Raw genomic sequence first — 16,530 nt, forward strand, 5'->3', positions numbered from 1 at the left:
CTCCTTAATAATCTTATTAACCTCTATTAAGTCACCTCTCACCAACAATAAACCATATCTCAATGATAATAAATCATAAACCATAATAAACAAGTGGGGTGATAGGATTCGACTGAGAGCTCCTATATTGTAAGAAAATATGGAAACATTTATAGACTAGGAAAACGAGTGCAGAAGAAGATAACTGGTTAATAGGGCAGTTGTTCTTTCTTTGCCAACAGAATTCCGCCTTCGTAGCTGTCACTCAAACCTGTTGACGATGATCAATAGTCAAAATTCTGTCCATAATTTTCAAGATAACCTGATTGATAGGGCTCCCCAATTTGCATGGCTGACAAAACCTTTTATTTCTTTAAAAAATACATTTCAATTTCTGTAACATATTCAAAAAAAGGCATGCAAAATAGATACAGTACCTCCTAGAAACTCCTTTGCCCAATTCCACATTTTATAATCAGTCTGTTTAGTCCATTATAAATTTAGTGGAGGATGATTCAAACTTATGAGAAAATCTTTCTTAGCAGTAATAACTTAAATAATCAATTCTGCACAGTACTGAACAAAGTCGGTTTAAAATCAACAGTAATGCCCCACACATCTGTTGAGTCCATTAGTCACTGAGTATCATGTAATCCTATATTTCTGATTGACCATGATGATATCATGGTCCCAAGAGTCATGCCTGGGAACTTATCCAAACATCTATCTTGGATATGGTTTAACTTTCTTCGTGAGGTCATCGTGTTGTGAATGTAACCTTCCGACAGTCAGTTAAGAGATTTGCCAAGTGTAGATTAAAATACTCTTACTTGGGTCATAACAATGGAAGATCCTGAGTCAACTTTCCTTTTAAAAATTAAATTCTGCCAAGTATTTCTGAGGGCGGCATGGTTAGTGCAACACTGGATTGTGAAGATGGTGGCCAAAAATTTCAGCAAGATCTTGATCAGTTCAAATCCGGTGCTGTCTATAAGGTATTTGTATGCTCTCCCCGTGCCTGCCTGGGTTTCCTCCGGGTGCTCTGGCTTCCTCCCACTATTCAAAAACGTGCTTGGGGTTGTAGGTAAATTGGGTGTACATGGGTGGCATGGGCTCATGGGCCGAAAGGACCTTTTAACATGCTATATGTCTAAATTTAAATTTAAAAAACATTAAAGTCTCAAATTCTGACTATTGAAACTGGTTGCATTTCTCCGTGATATTTTTGAGTAACCCAATGGCTTTCCCTGTCAGGAATTGAAACTACCCCCCAGTCCCTTTGATAATCATTAAGCACATTTGGGATTCATGTGTATGCATTAATGTGTATAGTATTCATCATCCTGCATGAACAAATCTGAGCTTCTCCTGAATCACTCCATGGTTGAGACATCATTCATCAGTCGCTGCAGGATGGTCAGGATTGCAAATGTGAAAGTGGAGTTGCCACCACCTTGTTGGAAAGAAAGGACTCTGTGAAATCCCACCTGTAAGGTTGATACTGGAGGTGAGGTGGCAGAATACTACTCGTGAAGGGTTGCAAAGAAATGACTGGTAACTTACCAGAGAGTATTTTGAGGAAAGAGATACATAAGCATTTGGATGGACAAAGGCTGATGAAGAACAGTCAGCATGGTTTTGTAAGAGGGAGGTCATGCCTTACAAATCTGATGGAGTTTTTTTGAAGATGTGATCAAAAAGGTTGATGAGGGCAGAGTGTAGACATTAATTCGATAAGGTTCCGTACTGCAGGCTGCTCCAGAAGTAAGATTGCATGGGAACCATGGAGCAGTGGCATCACTAGGGTTGGTGTCACCCAGAGCAGTAACTCATGGTGTCACCCACCCCCCATACCAGACCATACAGAATCCTTAATAATGTTTTTTGTACTAATGTTACTTGTAAATCGTAATTCCTGTATATCACTGAATGTAATGGCAATAGTAGTGAGATAAACAACTCGCAAAATTAAAATGACACCTATCAATATCAATACTCATGTGGTTAAAGTGAAAATTTGGTAAGAAAACAATAGAATTTGAAATAAAAATGATTAAGAACTATATCAAATTTTTGTTGATTTTAACGTTAAACTTTATTGTTACATGAGATACATTAATGGTTGGCATTGCATAATCATTAATGGGCTAAATAATGTAGAACTTGTATATAAATGCATATGGAAATATACTCATAAATTAAATAATACCATAGTTACATTGTTAGTAACTGACCAGAAGCCTTTTCTGATTTTTCTCCTTTTCCTTTAATTACTACTTCATTCTCAAAAATGATCTAGGTTCACAAATACTAATTATCACAATATTGTAGCTAAAACACCAGAAAATTTGACAAATGTAGCGACTATAAAAACACCAGCAGCAACAAAAACAACAGCACTTGCTTGTAGCAAGTGCAGACAAAACCACATGATTTGAGGCGTCATTGTAATTGGGTAATAAATGACAATTTCTTACTGGAGCATATTAGAAGGTTCAAAATGTAAATTAGCATAACGTTTTACCTTTGTAGGTATATTGATACATGTAAGCTGGGGTTACGAAAAATGTTTTTCATATAATTAACTACAAGGTTATTTTTATAACAAATAATAAATTTCTGCTGAAATACTGCACAGACATTTTATAGGACATTCATTTTGGTGTCACCCCCCCACCCCGATTATGTCATCCGGTGCAGTCCACACCCCCTCACCCCCCTAGTGACGCCAGTGCAATGGAGAGATTGCAGAATGGATAGAAAACTGGTTTCATGGAAGAAAGCAGAAAGTGATGGAGAAAGGTTGTTTTATGGATTGAAGGCCTGTGACTAGTGATGTGCCACAGGGTTTGGTGCTGGGCCAATTGTTGTTTGTTATCTATATCAATGATTCAGATGAAAATGATTAGCAAGTTTGTGGATGACACTAAAGTGTCTAGCTTTGTAGATAGTGAATACGGTTGCCAAAAATTGCAGCAAGATCTTGATCAATTGGGTAGATAGGCAGATAAATGATTGATGGAATTTTATACAGAGAGACGTGAGGTGTTGCATTTTGGGAAGTCTAACATGGAGTCATAGGTAGACAGGTCATAAAGACTGTTGGCCTTCATCAGAATATTGACCATATAAGTTGTGATGTTATTTTTAAGATGTTTGGAGTATTGTGTTCAGTTTTGTTCACTGTGCTACAGGAGAGATGTTGCCAAATTGCAGAGGGTGCAGAGAAGATTTACAAGGATGTTGCTGAGAGAAGGAAATTGGTAACCAGAGGACATAGGTTTAAGGTGAGAAGGTAGAGATTTAATAGGAACCTGAGGGGTAGTGAGTGCATGGAAGGGGCTGCTGGAGGAGGTGATTGAGTCAGGTATTATTGCAACATTTAAGAAAAGAATTGCAAAGATCCAGAAATATGATGGGTTCGAGGGTTATGGGCAAACACATGCAGGTGGGACTAATGTGGTGGAACACTTTGGTCGACGTGGGCGTTGGGTCACAGGACTCGTTTCCACGCTGTATGACGCTATCACTTCAGGTCAGCTCCACCATTCAAATCATGGCTAATGTATTTTTCCTCCTAACCCCATTCTCCTGGCTTCTCCCCATAACCTTTTACACCCTTACTAATCAAGAATCTATCAACCTTCACTTTAAATATACTCAATGACTTGGCCTCCACAGCTGTCTGTGGCAACGAATTCCACAGATTCACCACTCTCTGGCTGAAGAACTTCCTCTTCATCCCTATTCGAAAGGGTTTTCCTTTTATTCCGAGACTGTGCTTTCTGGTCCTTGACTCCCCCACAACTGGAAACATTTTCTCCATATGCATTCTACCAAGCCCTTTGCAGTCAGTTTCAATGAGATGCGCCCCCTCCCCCCATCCCTCTGAACTCCAGTTGAGTACAGAGTCAGAATCATTAAATGCTCGTCGTACATTAACCCTCTCCTCTCTGGGATCATTCTCCCAAACCTTCTTTGGACCTTCTCCAATTCATTCCAACACATCTTTTCTTAGATATCCAGCCCAGAACTGCATGCAATACTCCAAATATACTGTGACCAATGCTTTATACATCCTCTTGAAATTAATGCTAACATTGCATTTGATGAGGGTATGGTAAATTGAGCCCTGGCTGAGGCTGGTGATGTATTTGGTGGGCTATGACATTTGATTGATATTGACCATTCATTTTTTTCTGCAACAGAATGTCTCAAGCAGACTTCCTGAACATCTGGAACATTCCTTTGTTTCTCAAGGTTTCCAGTGCTTGTCAGAAAGTTGTAGTTCCTTCTTATGTTGTGTATCCCTAGTATTATTTACCACCAGCACAACTTTCACACTCTACCATAGCCTCAACACCCCTTCTTTTAAAGAGATGCAGGCTAGTTTTTAAGATGTGCATTTTGCAATGTTCACATTCCTTTATTTGTGTTCTACCTTGTTCAGATTCCCCCTCTCTCTCTTACCATCCCTAATAACCTATCCACTGGATGGTCTCAGCAACCTATCCCCAAAGCAATCTTGGAACAACCCTATCACAGATCTTAGGGTGTCCTTTTATTTATCTAAGCCTACCCTCTTTCTCTTTCCAAGTTCTGATGTAGGCTAATTCTGTTTCCAAAGATGCTGATTGCTGCGAGCATTTCACTGTATTGATTTTCATATTTCCAGTATCTGTAACTTTTGATTTTCATTTACTAAATATCTTGCCTCTTACCTTTTCTTCCTCTTTAAATATTTACTATTATTTCTTTTTCTTTCTCTTCATTTTATATTTGTTCTCTTTTTTTTCTTTTGGAATCTTGTGTGCTAATTGAACGTAAATTGTTGTTAGTGTATTTTTCATCACAGAAAAGCTGGTGCAATAAGACTAACTACAACTGTACATTGTACTTATGTATATGACAATAAACTCTCTTTCCCTCTTCCCCACCCTTCTCTCTCTCCCTCCCTCCCATATACCACTACATCCCATCTCAGCCATCTTCCCATTGACATCACTTGAGTGATTCAATTTTTTTCAATGGGATTTTTTACCAACATTGAACAATGGCATTTATAAAATGGTGCTTATTTATCCCAAATCTGGTGTAGTTTTGAACTGAAGTGTTTTCTGCTTGCTCTTAACATAAAGTGTTCAAGTTCTGCTGGAGAAGCCACACCCAGTAATGATGACAATCAAGTTAGATGACAACTTCCTCCACCTAGCTGAGGCAGCCAACAAACTGGAAAGAAGATTGATGGAATTTCTAGTTCAAATGTGTAAGTTTGATTTTTCTTAAATGATTCACCCAAATCAACTTCCATTGCTTTTTATATTTTCAATCTATCTGCATGCCCTGCTCACCTGGAAAAGTATCAATATGTTGATGTACCCACTCGAGAGGGAGCAGTATTAGATCTACTGTTGGGGAATGAAATAGGGCAGGTGACGGAGGTGTCCGTTGGGGAGCACTTTGGATCACGTGATCACAGCACCATTAGTTTCAGCTTAATTATGGAAAGGGATAGGTCTGGTCTGAAGATGAAGGACTTTGAGTGGGGGAAAGCCAGATGTGAAGAGATATGAAGGGATTTGCAGGGAGTAGTTTGGGATGATCATTTTTCTGGAAAGGACATTGAGGAGAATTGGGGAGCATTTAAAGGTGAGATTTTGAGAGGAGTGCAGAATCTTTATGTTCCTGTCAGGACAAAAGGCAAGGCCAAATGTTCAAGGGAGCCATGGTTTTCTGGAGGGATTAGGAAGATGGTTTGGGATAAGAGGGAGGCCTACGTTAAATGCAAGAAGCAGAGGATTGATGAGATGTATGGACGATACATAGATTGTAGAAAGAACCTTAAGAAGGAAATTAAAAAGGCAAAAATAAGGTACAAGGGGACTAAAGCAAATAGGGTGAAGGCAAATCCGAAGGGTGTTTACAAATATGTGAATAGAAAAAGGAAAGTTAAGGATAGAATAGGTCCACTGGAAAATCAGAGCAGAGGAATGCGTGAAGAACCATATGAGATAGGGGAGATATTGAATACATTCTTCTTGTCGGTGTTCACGAAGGAAAGAGATATTGAGTTGTGTTGGATGAGTGAGGCAAAAGGGTTAGTTATGGAAAAGATAGGGATTAGTAAAGAGGGGATTTTAGAACTTCTGGGGTGTATAAAGGTAGATAAGTCTTTTGGTCCTGATGGGATTTTTCCCAATACCTTAAGGGAGGTCAGGGAGGAAATAGCAGAGGCTCTGACAGCTATTTTTCAACGGTCACTGGAGGATGGTGTGGTGCGGAAGGATTGGCAGGTTGCAAACATGGTTCCGCTGTTTAAAAAGGGTGCAAGGTGTAGGCCAAGCAACTCTAGGCCAGTAAGTTTGACATCGGTGGTGGGGAATCTAATGGAAGAAATTCTTAGGGATAATATGAAAAAATATTTGGATAGGCAGGGATTGATCAGGACACCCAACATAGGTTTGTGAGGGGAAAGTCATGCTTGACAAATCTTGTTGAATTTTTTGAAGAGGTGACCAGAAAGGTTGATGAAGGTAGAGCAGTTGACATGGTCTATTTGGATTTTAGTAAGGCTTTTGATAAGGTTCTGCATGGAAGGTTAGTGAAGAAGATTCAATCTCTAGGGATTAATATAGAGATAGTCAGATGGGTTCAGCGGTGGCTAGAAGATGGGCACCAGAGAGTCATGGTGGACAATTGTCTGTCAGGATGGAGGCCGGTGACAAGCAGTGTGCCTCAGGGATCGGTGTAAGGTGCTTTTTTGTTCGTCATTTATATTCATGATTTGGATGACGGGGTGGAAAATTAGATGAGTAAATATGGACGATACAAAAAATAGGGGGAGTTGTGGATTGTGAGGAGGGTGTTCATGGACTACAGAAGGATTTGAACTGCTTGGAAAAATGGGCTGAAATGTGGCAGATAGAATTTAATGTAGATAAGTGTGAGGTGCTTCATTTTGGGAAGAATAACTAAAATAGGATGTATGCAGTGAAGAGGAGGGCATTGAGGAATGTTGAGGAACAGAGGGATCTTGGAATAATGGTTCAGCATTCCTTGAAGGTGGATTCCCATGTAGATAGGGTGGCGAAGAAGGCTTTTGGTATGCTGGCCTTTATAAATCATAGTATAAAATATAGGAGCTGGGAGGTGATATTGAGACTGTTTAAGGCTTTGGTGAGGCCAAGTTTGAAATATTGGGTGTAGTTCTGGTCTCCAAATTATAGGAAGGATATAAATAAGGTAGAGAGGGTGCAAAAGAAGGTTTACAAAAATGTTTCCTGGATTGCAGTATCTTGATGAGAAAGATTAAGTACACTGGGACTTTATTTGTTGGAGCATACAAGGTTGAGAGGGGATTTGATAGAGGTATTTAAAATTGTGAAGGGAATAGATGTGAATAGGCTCTTTCCCTTGAGGGTAGGGGAGATTGGTACAAGGGGTCATAAGTTAAGGGTTAGGGGACAAAATTTTAGGAGTAATATAAGAAGATGCTTCTTCACTCAGAGAGTGGTGGCTGAGTGGAATGATCTACCGGAAGAGGTAGTTGCGGCAGGGTCAATTCTGTCATTTAAGAGGAGTCCAGATAGTACATGGATGTGAGGGGATTAGAGGGTTATAGGCATGGGAGTGGGTAGGTGTAACAGGTGGAGTTTCACATAAATCGGTGCGGACTAGAAGGGACGATATGGCCTGTTTCTGTACTGTAAATTGTTATATGGTTATATGGAATAAAGCTGCAGATGCTAGAATCTGTAAATAAGACAGAAAAGTTGGAAGATCTCAGCCAGTCTTGCCAGAAGAGAGGAACCAATGGACTTTTTGAGTCACAGACCTTTCATCAAAATTGAGAAAGTGAGAAGGTGGGGAGAGGAGTGAATGGAACAAAGGGGATGTCAGAAATAGGGATAAATGAGGGGAAGCCATAGAATGGACAGTTAAACACCTTTGTCTGTGTGATGTGTTAGATACAACATAGCTAGAGCATACAGCACAGTACAGATCCTTCAGTCCTCGATGTTGTGCCAACCAATATATTCCTTAAACCCTCTCTACCCATAACCCTCTATTTTTCTTCCATCCATGTGCCTGTCTAAAAGTTTATAAAATGCCCCTAATCTTTTAGCCTTCACCACCATCCTGGCAAGGCACTCCAGGCACCCACAACTCTCTGCATAATATACCTCCCCTAATCTACCCTCCCTTCACTCTGAACACATGTCCTCTGGTGTTAGCTATTCCAGCCCTGGGAAATAGATGCGGGCTGTCCACCCTATCTATGTCTCTCATAATCTTGTTGAACTCTATTAAGTCTCCTCTCATCCTTCTACGCGCCAAAGAGCGAAGTCCCAGCTCCGCTAACCTTGCCTCATAAGACTTATTTTCCTATCCAGATTACATCCTGGTAAATCTCCTCTGCCCCCTCTCCATAGCTTCCACATCCTTCCTCTTATGAGATGACCAGAATGTGGTCTCACCAGAGATTTGTAGAGTTGCAACAAGACTTCTCAACTCTTGAATTCAATCCTCTATTAATGAGGCCTTCTTAAACTATTCTATCAACCTGTACACATCAACTTTGGGGGATGTATGGATTTTCTCACCCTAGGTCCTTCTGTTCATCCACACTCTAAGTAACCGAACATTAATCCTGTACTCAGCCTCTGGTTTGCCCTTCCAAATTGCATCACCTCTCACTTATCAAAATTGAACAAAGTAATCTATTCTGTGGCTGCCCATCACTTCTCCTCATTACCGACATCCCCTTAGTTCCATCCATTAGCCTCCCCACCTCCTCCAATACTGAGACCAACTTACTCTTTGCTTTCTCAGTTCTGATGTGAAAAGTAAACTGGTTTCTCTTTCCATAGACAATACTTGGCTGGGTAAGTTCTTCCAGCCTTTAATTCTTGTCAGTAAAAGTAAGGAAACATAGTGTTTATATGAAAGTAAAAACATAATGCTGGAGAATCTCAGCGGGAAAAACAGTGAGGCCTTTTACACAGAAATCCTGTGATATTGCCGTAAGGAAGACCTGGCATTAAGCCGTCTTTGGTCGTTTACACTGAACTGAACAAAGCCAGTATAATGCTAGGTCAGTGTGTCTTTTTACATAGCAAGCCAGCATTCCGGGACCAGAAGAGGCAGGATGTGTAACACAACAGCGTCAGTGTCTAGTGTGACGTACAACATACTGTCTTTGATGGCATTTTAGACTCAGTTTTTTTCTAAAATATCTCAAAAATATTCTCCCAGCCTTATATGCGAAGTTGATAATGGTGACAGAGATCATCATTGCTGTGAGACTTACTAGTTTCACCACTGGTGGCGGGCTGTCAGAGGACTTTCCCAGCAGACTGCAGTCAGTCCCCACATTGATCATTGTTGTGTTGAGAAGTGTCAAGTTTGAGAGAGATGAGTCTGCAAATATTACTTTTATTCTTTGGCTTGGCTTCGCGGACGAAGATTTATGGAGGGGGTAAATGTCCACGTCAGCTGCAGGCTCGTTTGTGGCTGACAAGTCCGATGCGGGACAGGCAGACACGGTTGCAGCGGTTGCAGGGGTTGCAGGGGTTACTTTTATTAACGCATAACAATTAATAGAAGAGGTGGGAAAATCGTAGTGGGAACAAAACACACGTGTGCACAATTTATAAAAAAGCATGGAAAATATGAGCAAAATGTAATAAAACAAGTGTACTATTTATGAAAGAGCATGGGAAAATCTACTGCAAGTATTGATTTATAGTTGTGGATTTCAAATTTTCTCTTTCCACTCATCAGTGCTCTCTGATTAGTAAGGGATTACTTAAGGTGGTATGTAAGTGGGAAAAATGATTGAGAACCACTACTCTAAACCCAATTGTCACTGAGAAAAATTGTTGCTTGAGAAAAATTGTCATTGGCCCACTTCCTTTGGAGTTATAAAACTGTGCACATAATGAGTCAATTAGGTACAATTAAAACAATGGTTTTCAAACATTTTCTTTCCACTCACATACCATCTTATGTAATCCCTTACTAATTGCCAGTACCTATCGTTGGGGATTGGTGGCCGGCTGTCAGGGAGGAGTGGGGCAGTGGGCTTCAGAATGTTCAAACTGAAGACAAACCCGCAGACCAGCTTGTTCACAGCATAAGGTGACTAGATACACATGGGGACAGCTGAGAGCAGGGCAGTCATCCATGGCTTCAGATTAGAACAAGCAATGATGGTCTTGGGCACAGTGATGTCATCAGTACACTTACTAATGTAACTGGTCATTGATGCCGTATGCTCTTCCAGGTTGATGCAGTTGCCATCAGTTGCTGCTTCCTTGAACATGTATCAGTCAGTGTGCTCAAAGCAGTCCTGAAGTGCATGAATAACTCCTGCTGGCCAGATTTTAACCTGGTTCAGAATGGTCTGGAGCATCTGACAAATGGTCTGTATGCTGGGGTTAGCATAACAGAGATGTAGTCTGAGTATCTGAGGTGGAAATGTTTGTAAACAAATGTCCAACATGTTCACCCCCCTTGTAGCAAAGATGGAATTAGGTAGCCCTGACTTGAGGTTCGCCTGGTTGAAATCCCCAGTGATAATAAACAGTCCATCAAGGTGTGGGGTCTGCAGTTTGCTTATAGACCTATACAGTTTCCAGATTGCCTCTTTAGCATTAGCGCTGGGGGGATGTACACTTCAAATATGAGGATGGTGATAAATTCCCACTGTAGATAAAATGGTCTACATCTGACAATCACAAATGAACAGTGACTGGAGACTGGTACAGAGTTCTTACGCATTCTGTGTTGATGTAAAAACACAAGCTGTCATCACAAACTTTACCACATAGAGCAGCATCTCTGTCAGCCCTAAATAAAGTGGGCCGATTATACTGAGCCGTATTTCAGCGAAGACCAAAACACAGCAATCCCTGAACTCATGCGGCGCAGACCTCTGGAGTCAGATGCCATCTATTTTGTTCTCTAGGGAACAGATATTGGCGAGCAGAATGGACAAGAGAGCCGGGTGACAGGATTTGCTCTCAGCCTAGCTCGAACTCCTGCTTGCTTACCATGCTTCCTCCACCTTGCGTACTGCTTCCGTCTTCTCCACAGTCCCGAGGCCTAAAGGCCTAGTCCCCGCAGCAGCCTGTGGTTGTGTAGCTTGACCCGCAGGTAAATAGAGAAGTTCCTGAATATCATTAAATACTGGAAGTTGTAGTTGTGTCCGGTAACCATATAACAGGTGTTTTTTAAAAATAATGTGATACGCTATTTAATGCTATACAACTATAACAGATGGTCCTGGAGAGGCTGTGTTACATCACACTGTCACATTTGTGGCCCGAAATGTGAAATTGATAGCACCATCAACACATGATTTACCCGTTGAACATCGGCATGTATTTATTTCTCTGCTTCCATTATTCCACCATTCCGCGCCTGCATACCTCGTGCGCATGCCCTCTGACCTCCCATCAGGTTAATAGCTCAACCTCTATCTGCATACATCTCATGCATATTCATTATCATGACAACCCTCCTTTCGCCGGAAATAAACTTTATATCTTTATATGTATTAACCTTTCAATCTAAGTGTATATCTTGTATGAATATCAACGAACATAATACATTGCTGTGTTTCTTTCTGTTTAAATGCAAACACTTTAACACTATCAATAACATTTTTCTGCCTTCCAAACCAACAAAAGCAACATCAAATTCCCTCTTCACAAAATGTAACGTAACCATGTTATAACCAAATGTAATATAATGGCTCAACATTTCTCCTGTAGTTATACTAATACAATGGTCACCTCGTATGCAAAATGTACACGTTTAAAATTATACGCCCCACATATTTCCTTCCCCTTTATTTTTCATGACTATTTTTTTTCCGTTCTATAAAACCACATATTTAAATTCCAATACTTTTGTTTTTTTAATTTAATACCAAATAGTCGACCAAAACAAAAATGCAATTCTTACAGCACTCATACATGTACTTTATGATGTACTTATCAAAATCACTCTCCAAATGTTCCCAATATCATTCCTCTTCCTGCATCAAAATAATTCTGATTGTTGGTTACTGCTACTGATGGTCCAAAGTCAAACTGCGTCAAATATAAAATAAATGTTCGGCGCACAGTTTTCTTTTTCTAATAACGCTAAACACAGCAAAACAGCGATGATCCAGGTAATCATAGCACAACTACGCAAAAGTCTCTTTCTCGGAGTTCGTGATGGTTTCCTTCCTGACATCCACATATATGCATTCACTGCGTGTTTCACAAGGGCAGCGTTTGGCGTACACCCTTTACATTATTTCTCTTTTTTTTTTCACAATCACCATACATTTCCACTTTTCCTTGGCGTTTATCATTACTGCACTTCCACTGAATCAGTGTACTTTTTTTTTCTTCATTGAAACTCATTCCAACTATCACAAACTTTCACTTTCATGATAATGCGGGCACGATTAGAAATATGCACAAAATCTTCATATCACTTAGGTGGTTTCCTGTCCCATCTCAGCCTTCCTGCAATGCTACTGTCGCAACTTGGTTGCCCACCCTTAGCACTGGAAACACTGCTCGCTACAGCCTCTGGTGTTTCTGGCACTCTGGCCACTTCATCGGCAAAACTGGTAATTACCTCTGGAACGTCGTCTGGTCCCTCAGGTTAAGCAAGTCGTACTGGATTTCCAACCACTTCACTCGGTGCTGCTCTGGATTGGTACTTTTTGACACCAGACATGTTTCTTTTGTAGAGGTCTCCAGCTGGAGACCTGACTGTCACCATACTGCCGCTTCTGGATACAACAGTGTAGGGTTGATGGTAATAAGGTGTGTCTAGCTTACCACCATTCTCTTGCCTCACAAGAACATTATCTCCAGGCATGATGTCTGAGTACCTGGCCCCATGTCTCGAGTCTGCATCCAGCTTTGCTGCCCCCTTCTTTTCAGCATCGTGGTCCCTCATCTCCTGGTCGTCCCTGATTTCCTTCAGTTCAGGCATTTTTGTGCAGATTTTCCTCCCGAAGAGTACTTCTGCTGGACTTTTTCCTGTGGTTGCATGAGGGGTTGCCTGATAAGACAGCTACTCTCCTGTTCTGTCCTTCTGCATGAGCGATCCGTAGTCGTTTTTCGATGGACTGATTTTGTCTCTCTACTTCTCCGTTGGCTTGCGGCCATTTAGGAGTTACTTTGTGATGGTGGATGCCTGTGGTCCTCATATATTCAGCAAATGTCTCTGAGATGTACTGTGGACCATTGTCAGAGCATAGCCTAACAGGCAATCCATGTCTCGCGAAGATCTCTGCCAATGCTTGTAACGTTTTTTCAGTGGTCGTTGACCTCATCACAGAGTACTCATAGTATCTGCTGTAGTAGTCCACCACTACCATGATTGACTTGCCAGTTGGTAAAGGTCCGAGAAAGTCAACAGCTACATCGATCCATGGTCCTGTCGGGAGTTGCGTACTCTGGATCGGCTCTGGGGGATTACTCCTACTTGTGAGTTGACACCCATGGCAGGTTTTGACGAATTTCTCCGCGTCTTTATCACAACCTGGCCACCATACTTTACTCCTGAGGTTTTGCTTGGTACCAACAATACCTAGGTGTCCTTCATGAGCTAATGATACAATCTTCGGTCTCAACCTCTGTGGTATCACCAATCTACACATTTGTGGCCCGAAATGTGAAATTGATAGCACCATCAACACATGATTTACCCGTTGAACATTGGCGTGTATTTATTTCTCTGCTTCCACTATTCCACCATTCCGCGCCTGCATACCTCGCGCGCATGCCCTCTGACCTCCCGTCAGGTTAATAGCTCAACCTCTATCTGCATATTCATTATCATGACATAGACCACCTCCAAAGATATCAATGTAACCTTTTAGGATGATTCTGATGAAAGTTAACTGTTCCTCTTTCCACAGATGCTGCCTGATGGTTTGAGTAATTACAGATTTAAAATTTTTTTTATATTCTCGTGTTGTTAAATGAGAAAGACTGCAGACACTGAGATTGTAGTTTACACAAAAATGCTGGAGAAACTCGCATCGTCCTTTATGTGGCAAAGATAAAGGTACATTGGCTCTGTATCTTTACAACTAAAGAACACTGTGTGACTTGTTGAGTTTCTCCAGTAACGATAAGATGATTTGCACTGATTGTCTAATTTTTGGACAAAGATTACCACTGGGAAGCCGTTGATGATTCAAGTTATCCATACAAATCCAGCATTAACACCCTGTGCTGCTTGTTAAGAAACAGTTCAGAGAATTACAGGGATTAGGGAAAGAATTTTGGATCTTTCTACTTAATTTTTGTCACAGCACCTCTCTTTCATTCTAAGTATCTATTTCATTCAAAGAATCAATGCAGTTTTTCTGGCTCTTTTCAAAAGTACATAAGCATTCTCTTAAAAAAAGACCAATTGACAACTCTCTGGTGTATTCTCACCAATGGCCCATTTGAAAGTACCAAGAATTATTGAAATCTATACAAGGGTCAAGCAAACAACCAGCATCCTAAACCTCTGCATAATGGTAAACATCTCTTGGATGAATTAATATGTAATTTGATAATTCAGTATATTTACTGCCATAATTTATATATTAGACATGAGCGATTATGGCTTATTGACTGCCATCAATGTTGCACTGTGGAAGCTACCTCAATTCAACAGTCAGGTCTGACTTGAAGAAGTGTATCTCATCCCTGCTCATTGCGGCTTCACTATCTTTCCAATTATGAAGTATATGAGACTGAATGAGCAATTTCATTGGACAGCTATCCAACATGCTTCTCTCATACTGACATCATACCTGGCCATTCATCATTCCTTGAACTTTTGGCCGAGCCAATCCCAGAAATTCAGCTGTCCCAGTTGCAATCCATTGGTGCACTCACTCCCTGATCAAATCTAAGATCCTGAAAATTTCTGGCCAAGTAGTTTAAATGGGTGAATTTCTTCTTGTAACATGTCCAGCATGCAGTAAATATGTTTTTGTAACAACTTTGGTCTGAATCCTCATGTTTGATCCAATAATGAAATACTTCAACCCTGCTGGAAATGGCTCCTTCACAAAGTGTGCAACCGGGTGAGGCACAATGGTTCTGGGATCTTGACCATCCTTTGCATTCCAAAGATGCCCATCTGATTCCAGTTGGAATAATGATTGCCTAAATCATTGTTCACCTAAAATTCAGCATGTATACATCCAGATAATGGGCAGTTGATAGGTAAAAATGGCCCCACCTTGATTAATGTCAACAGTGGTTTTCATTAAGTCGATTAAGTTTAATCAATGTGAATGAAAGCTCATCCCATTTGCCTGTATTCAGCCCATATCCCTCCAATCCTTTCCTATAGAGAACATAAAACCATAAGAACCTTCTGTTGTTTCAGATGCGATAGAGTGAGACGGATGAAAGGGGGAGGAGTAGTGTTGCTCATCAGGGAAAATATCACAGCTGTGCTCAGACAGGGCAGACTTGAGGGCTTGTCTGCTGAGGCTATATGGGTGGAGCTGCGGAATGGAAAAGATGACCACATTAATAGGGTTATATTATAGACCACCCAAAAGACAGCAAGAATTAGTGGAGAATGTCTGCAGGGAGATAACGGACAGCTGCAGGAAACAGAACATTATGATAGTAGGAGATCTTAACTTTCTACATATTGACTGGAACCCCCATACTGTCAAAGGGCAGCATGGCTTGGAGTTTTAAAAATGTGTTCAGGAAAGGTTTCTAATCTAAATATTGAGGTACCAAGTAGAGAGAGTGCACTACTGGATTTCCTATTAGGGATCAAGACAGGACAGGTGACAGAAGTATGCTTAAGGGAACTCTTTGGGTTCAGTGATCATAATTCCTTTAGTTTCAAGATAATTTTGGATAAGGATAGGTCTGGTCTTTGGGTTGAGATTCTTAATTGGAGAAAGAGCAATTTTGTGGAAATAAGAAAAGATCTCGAAAGCGTGGATTTGGGATATATTGTTTTCTGGCAAGGATGTGCTTGGGAAGTGGGAGTTGTTCAAAGGTGACATTTTGAGAGTATTGAGGTTATATGTTTCTGCAAGGATTAGGGACAAAGTTAAAACACATAAGGAAATTGGGGACCTGGTTAATTAAGAGAGGAAAGAGAGAGAGAGAGAGAGAGAGAGAGAGAGAGGATGTAGGCAACAAGGAGAAATGAAATGAAGTACTCCATCAAATAAAGTACTTGAGGAGTATTAAAAAGACAGGTAAAAATTAAGTGCAAAATCAGGAAGGTTAAAAGAAGACATGAGGCTGCTTTGGTAGACAAAGTGAAGGGAAATCATAAGGGCTTCTATAGGCTTCTAAAGCAAAAGCATAGTAAGCCACAAAATTGGTCCTCTTGAAGATCAGATGACACTAAGTTAGGAGGTGTTTGGACAGTGAGCAAGGCTTTCAAAGTTTTCAGAGGGATCTGGACTAGCTGTATAAATGGGCTGCAAAATGGCAAATGGAATTTAATGTGGGAAAGTGGGAGGTGTTGCATTTTGGAAAGACAAACCAAGGTAGG

At 40.7% G+C, this 16,530-nt stretch overlaps 1 protein-coding gene and 1 long non-coding RNA gene across 4 annotated transcripts in view; one reads left to right on the forward strand and one right to left on the reverse strand.

Annotated features, from left to right (window-relative positions):
* The window catches only part of LOC138757042 (E3 ubiquitin-protein ligase TRIM39-like), an 87,111-nt gene that overhangs the window by 48,628 nt on the left and 21,953 nt on the right, over nt 1–16,530 (forward strand). For all 3 annotated transcript variants that reach the window (XM_069923673.1, XM_069923671.1, XM_069923672.1), the window contains one exon: nt 5,118–5,245. In XM_069923673.1, the coding sequence (XP_069779774.1) occupies nt 5,118–5,245 (128 nt within the window). The remainder of the gene's footprint in view (nt 1–5,117; nt 5,246–16,530) is intronic.
* Nucleotides 4,565–16,530, reverse strand: part of LOC138757043 (uncharacterized) — a 62,720-nt gene continuing 50,754 nt past the window's right edge. Inside the window, exon 4 of the long non-coding RNA XR_011353296.1 lies at nt 4,565–4,792. This is a non-coding gene — a long non-coding RNA (uncharacterized lncRNA). The remainder of the gene's footprint in view (nt 4,793–16,530) is intronic.

This window comes from Narcine bancroftii, chromosome 3, assembly GCF_036971445.1.
Source record: "Narcine bancroftii isolate sNarBan1 chromosome 3, sNarBan1.hap1, whole genome shotgun sequence".
Taxonomy (NCBI): domain Eukaryota; kingdom Metazoa; phylum Chordata; class Chondrichthyes; order Torpediniformes; family Narcinidae; genus Narcine; species Narcine bancroftii.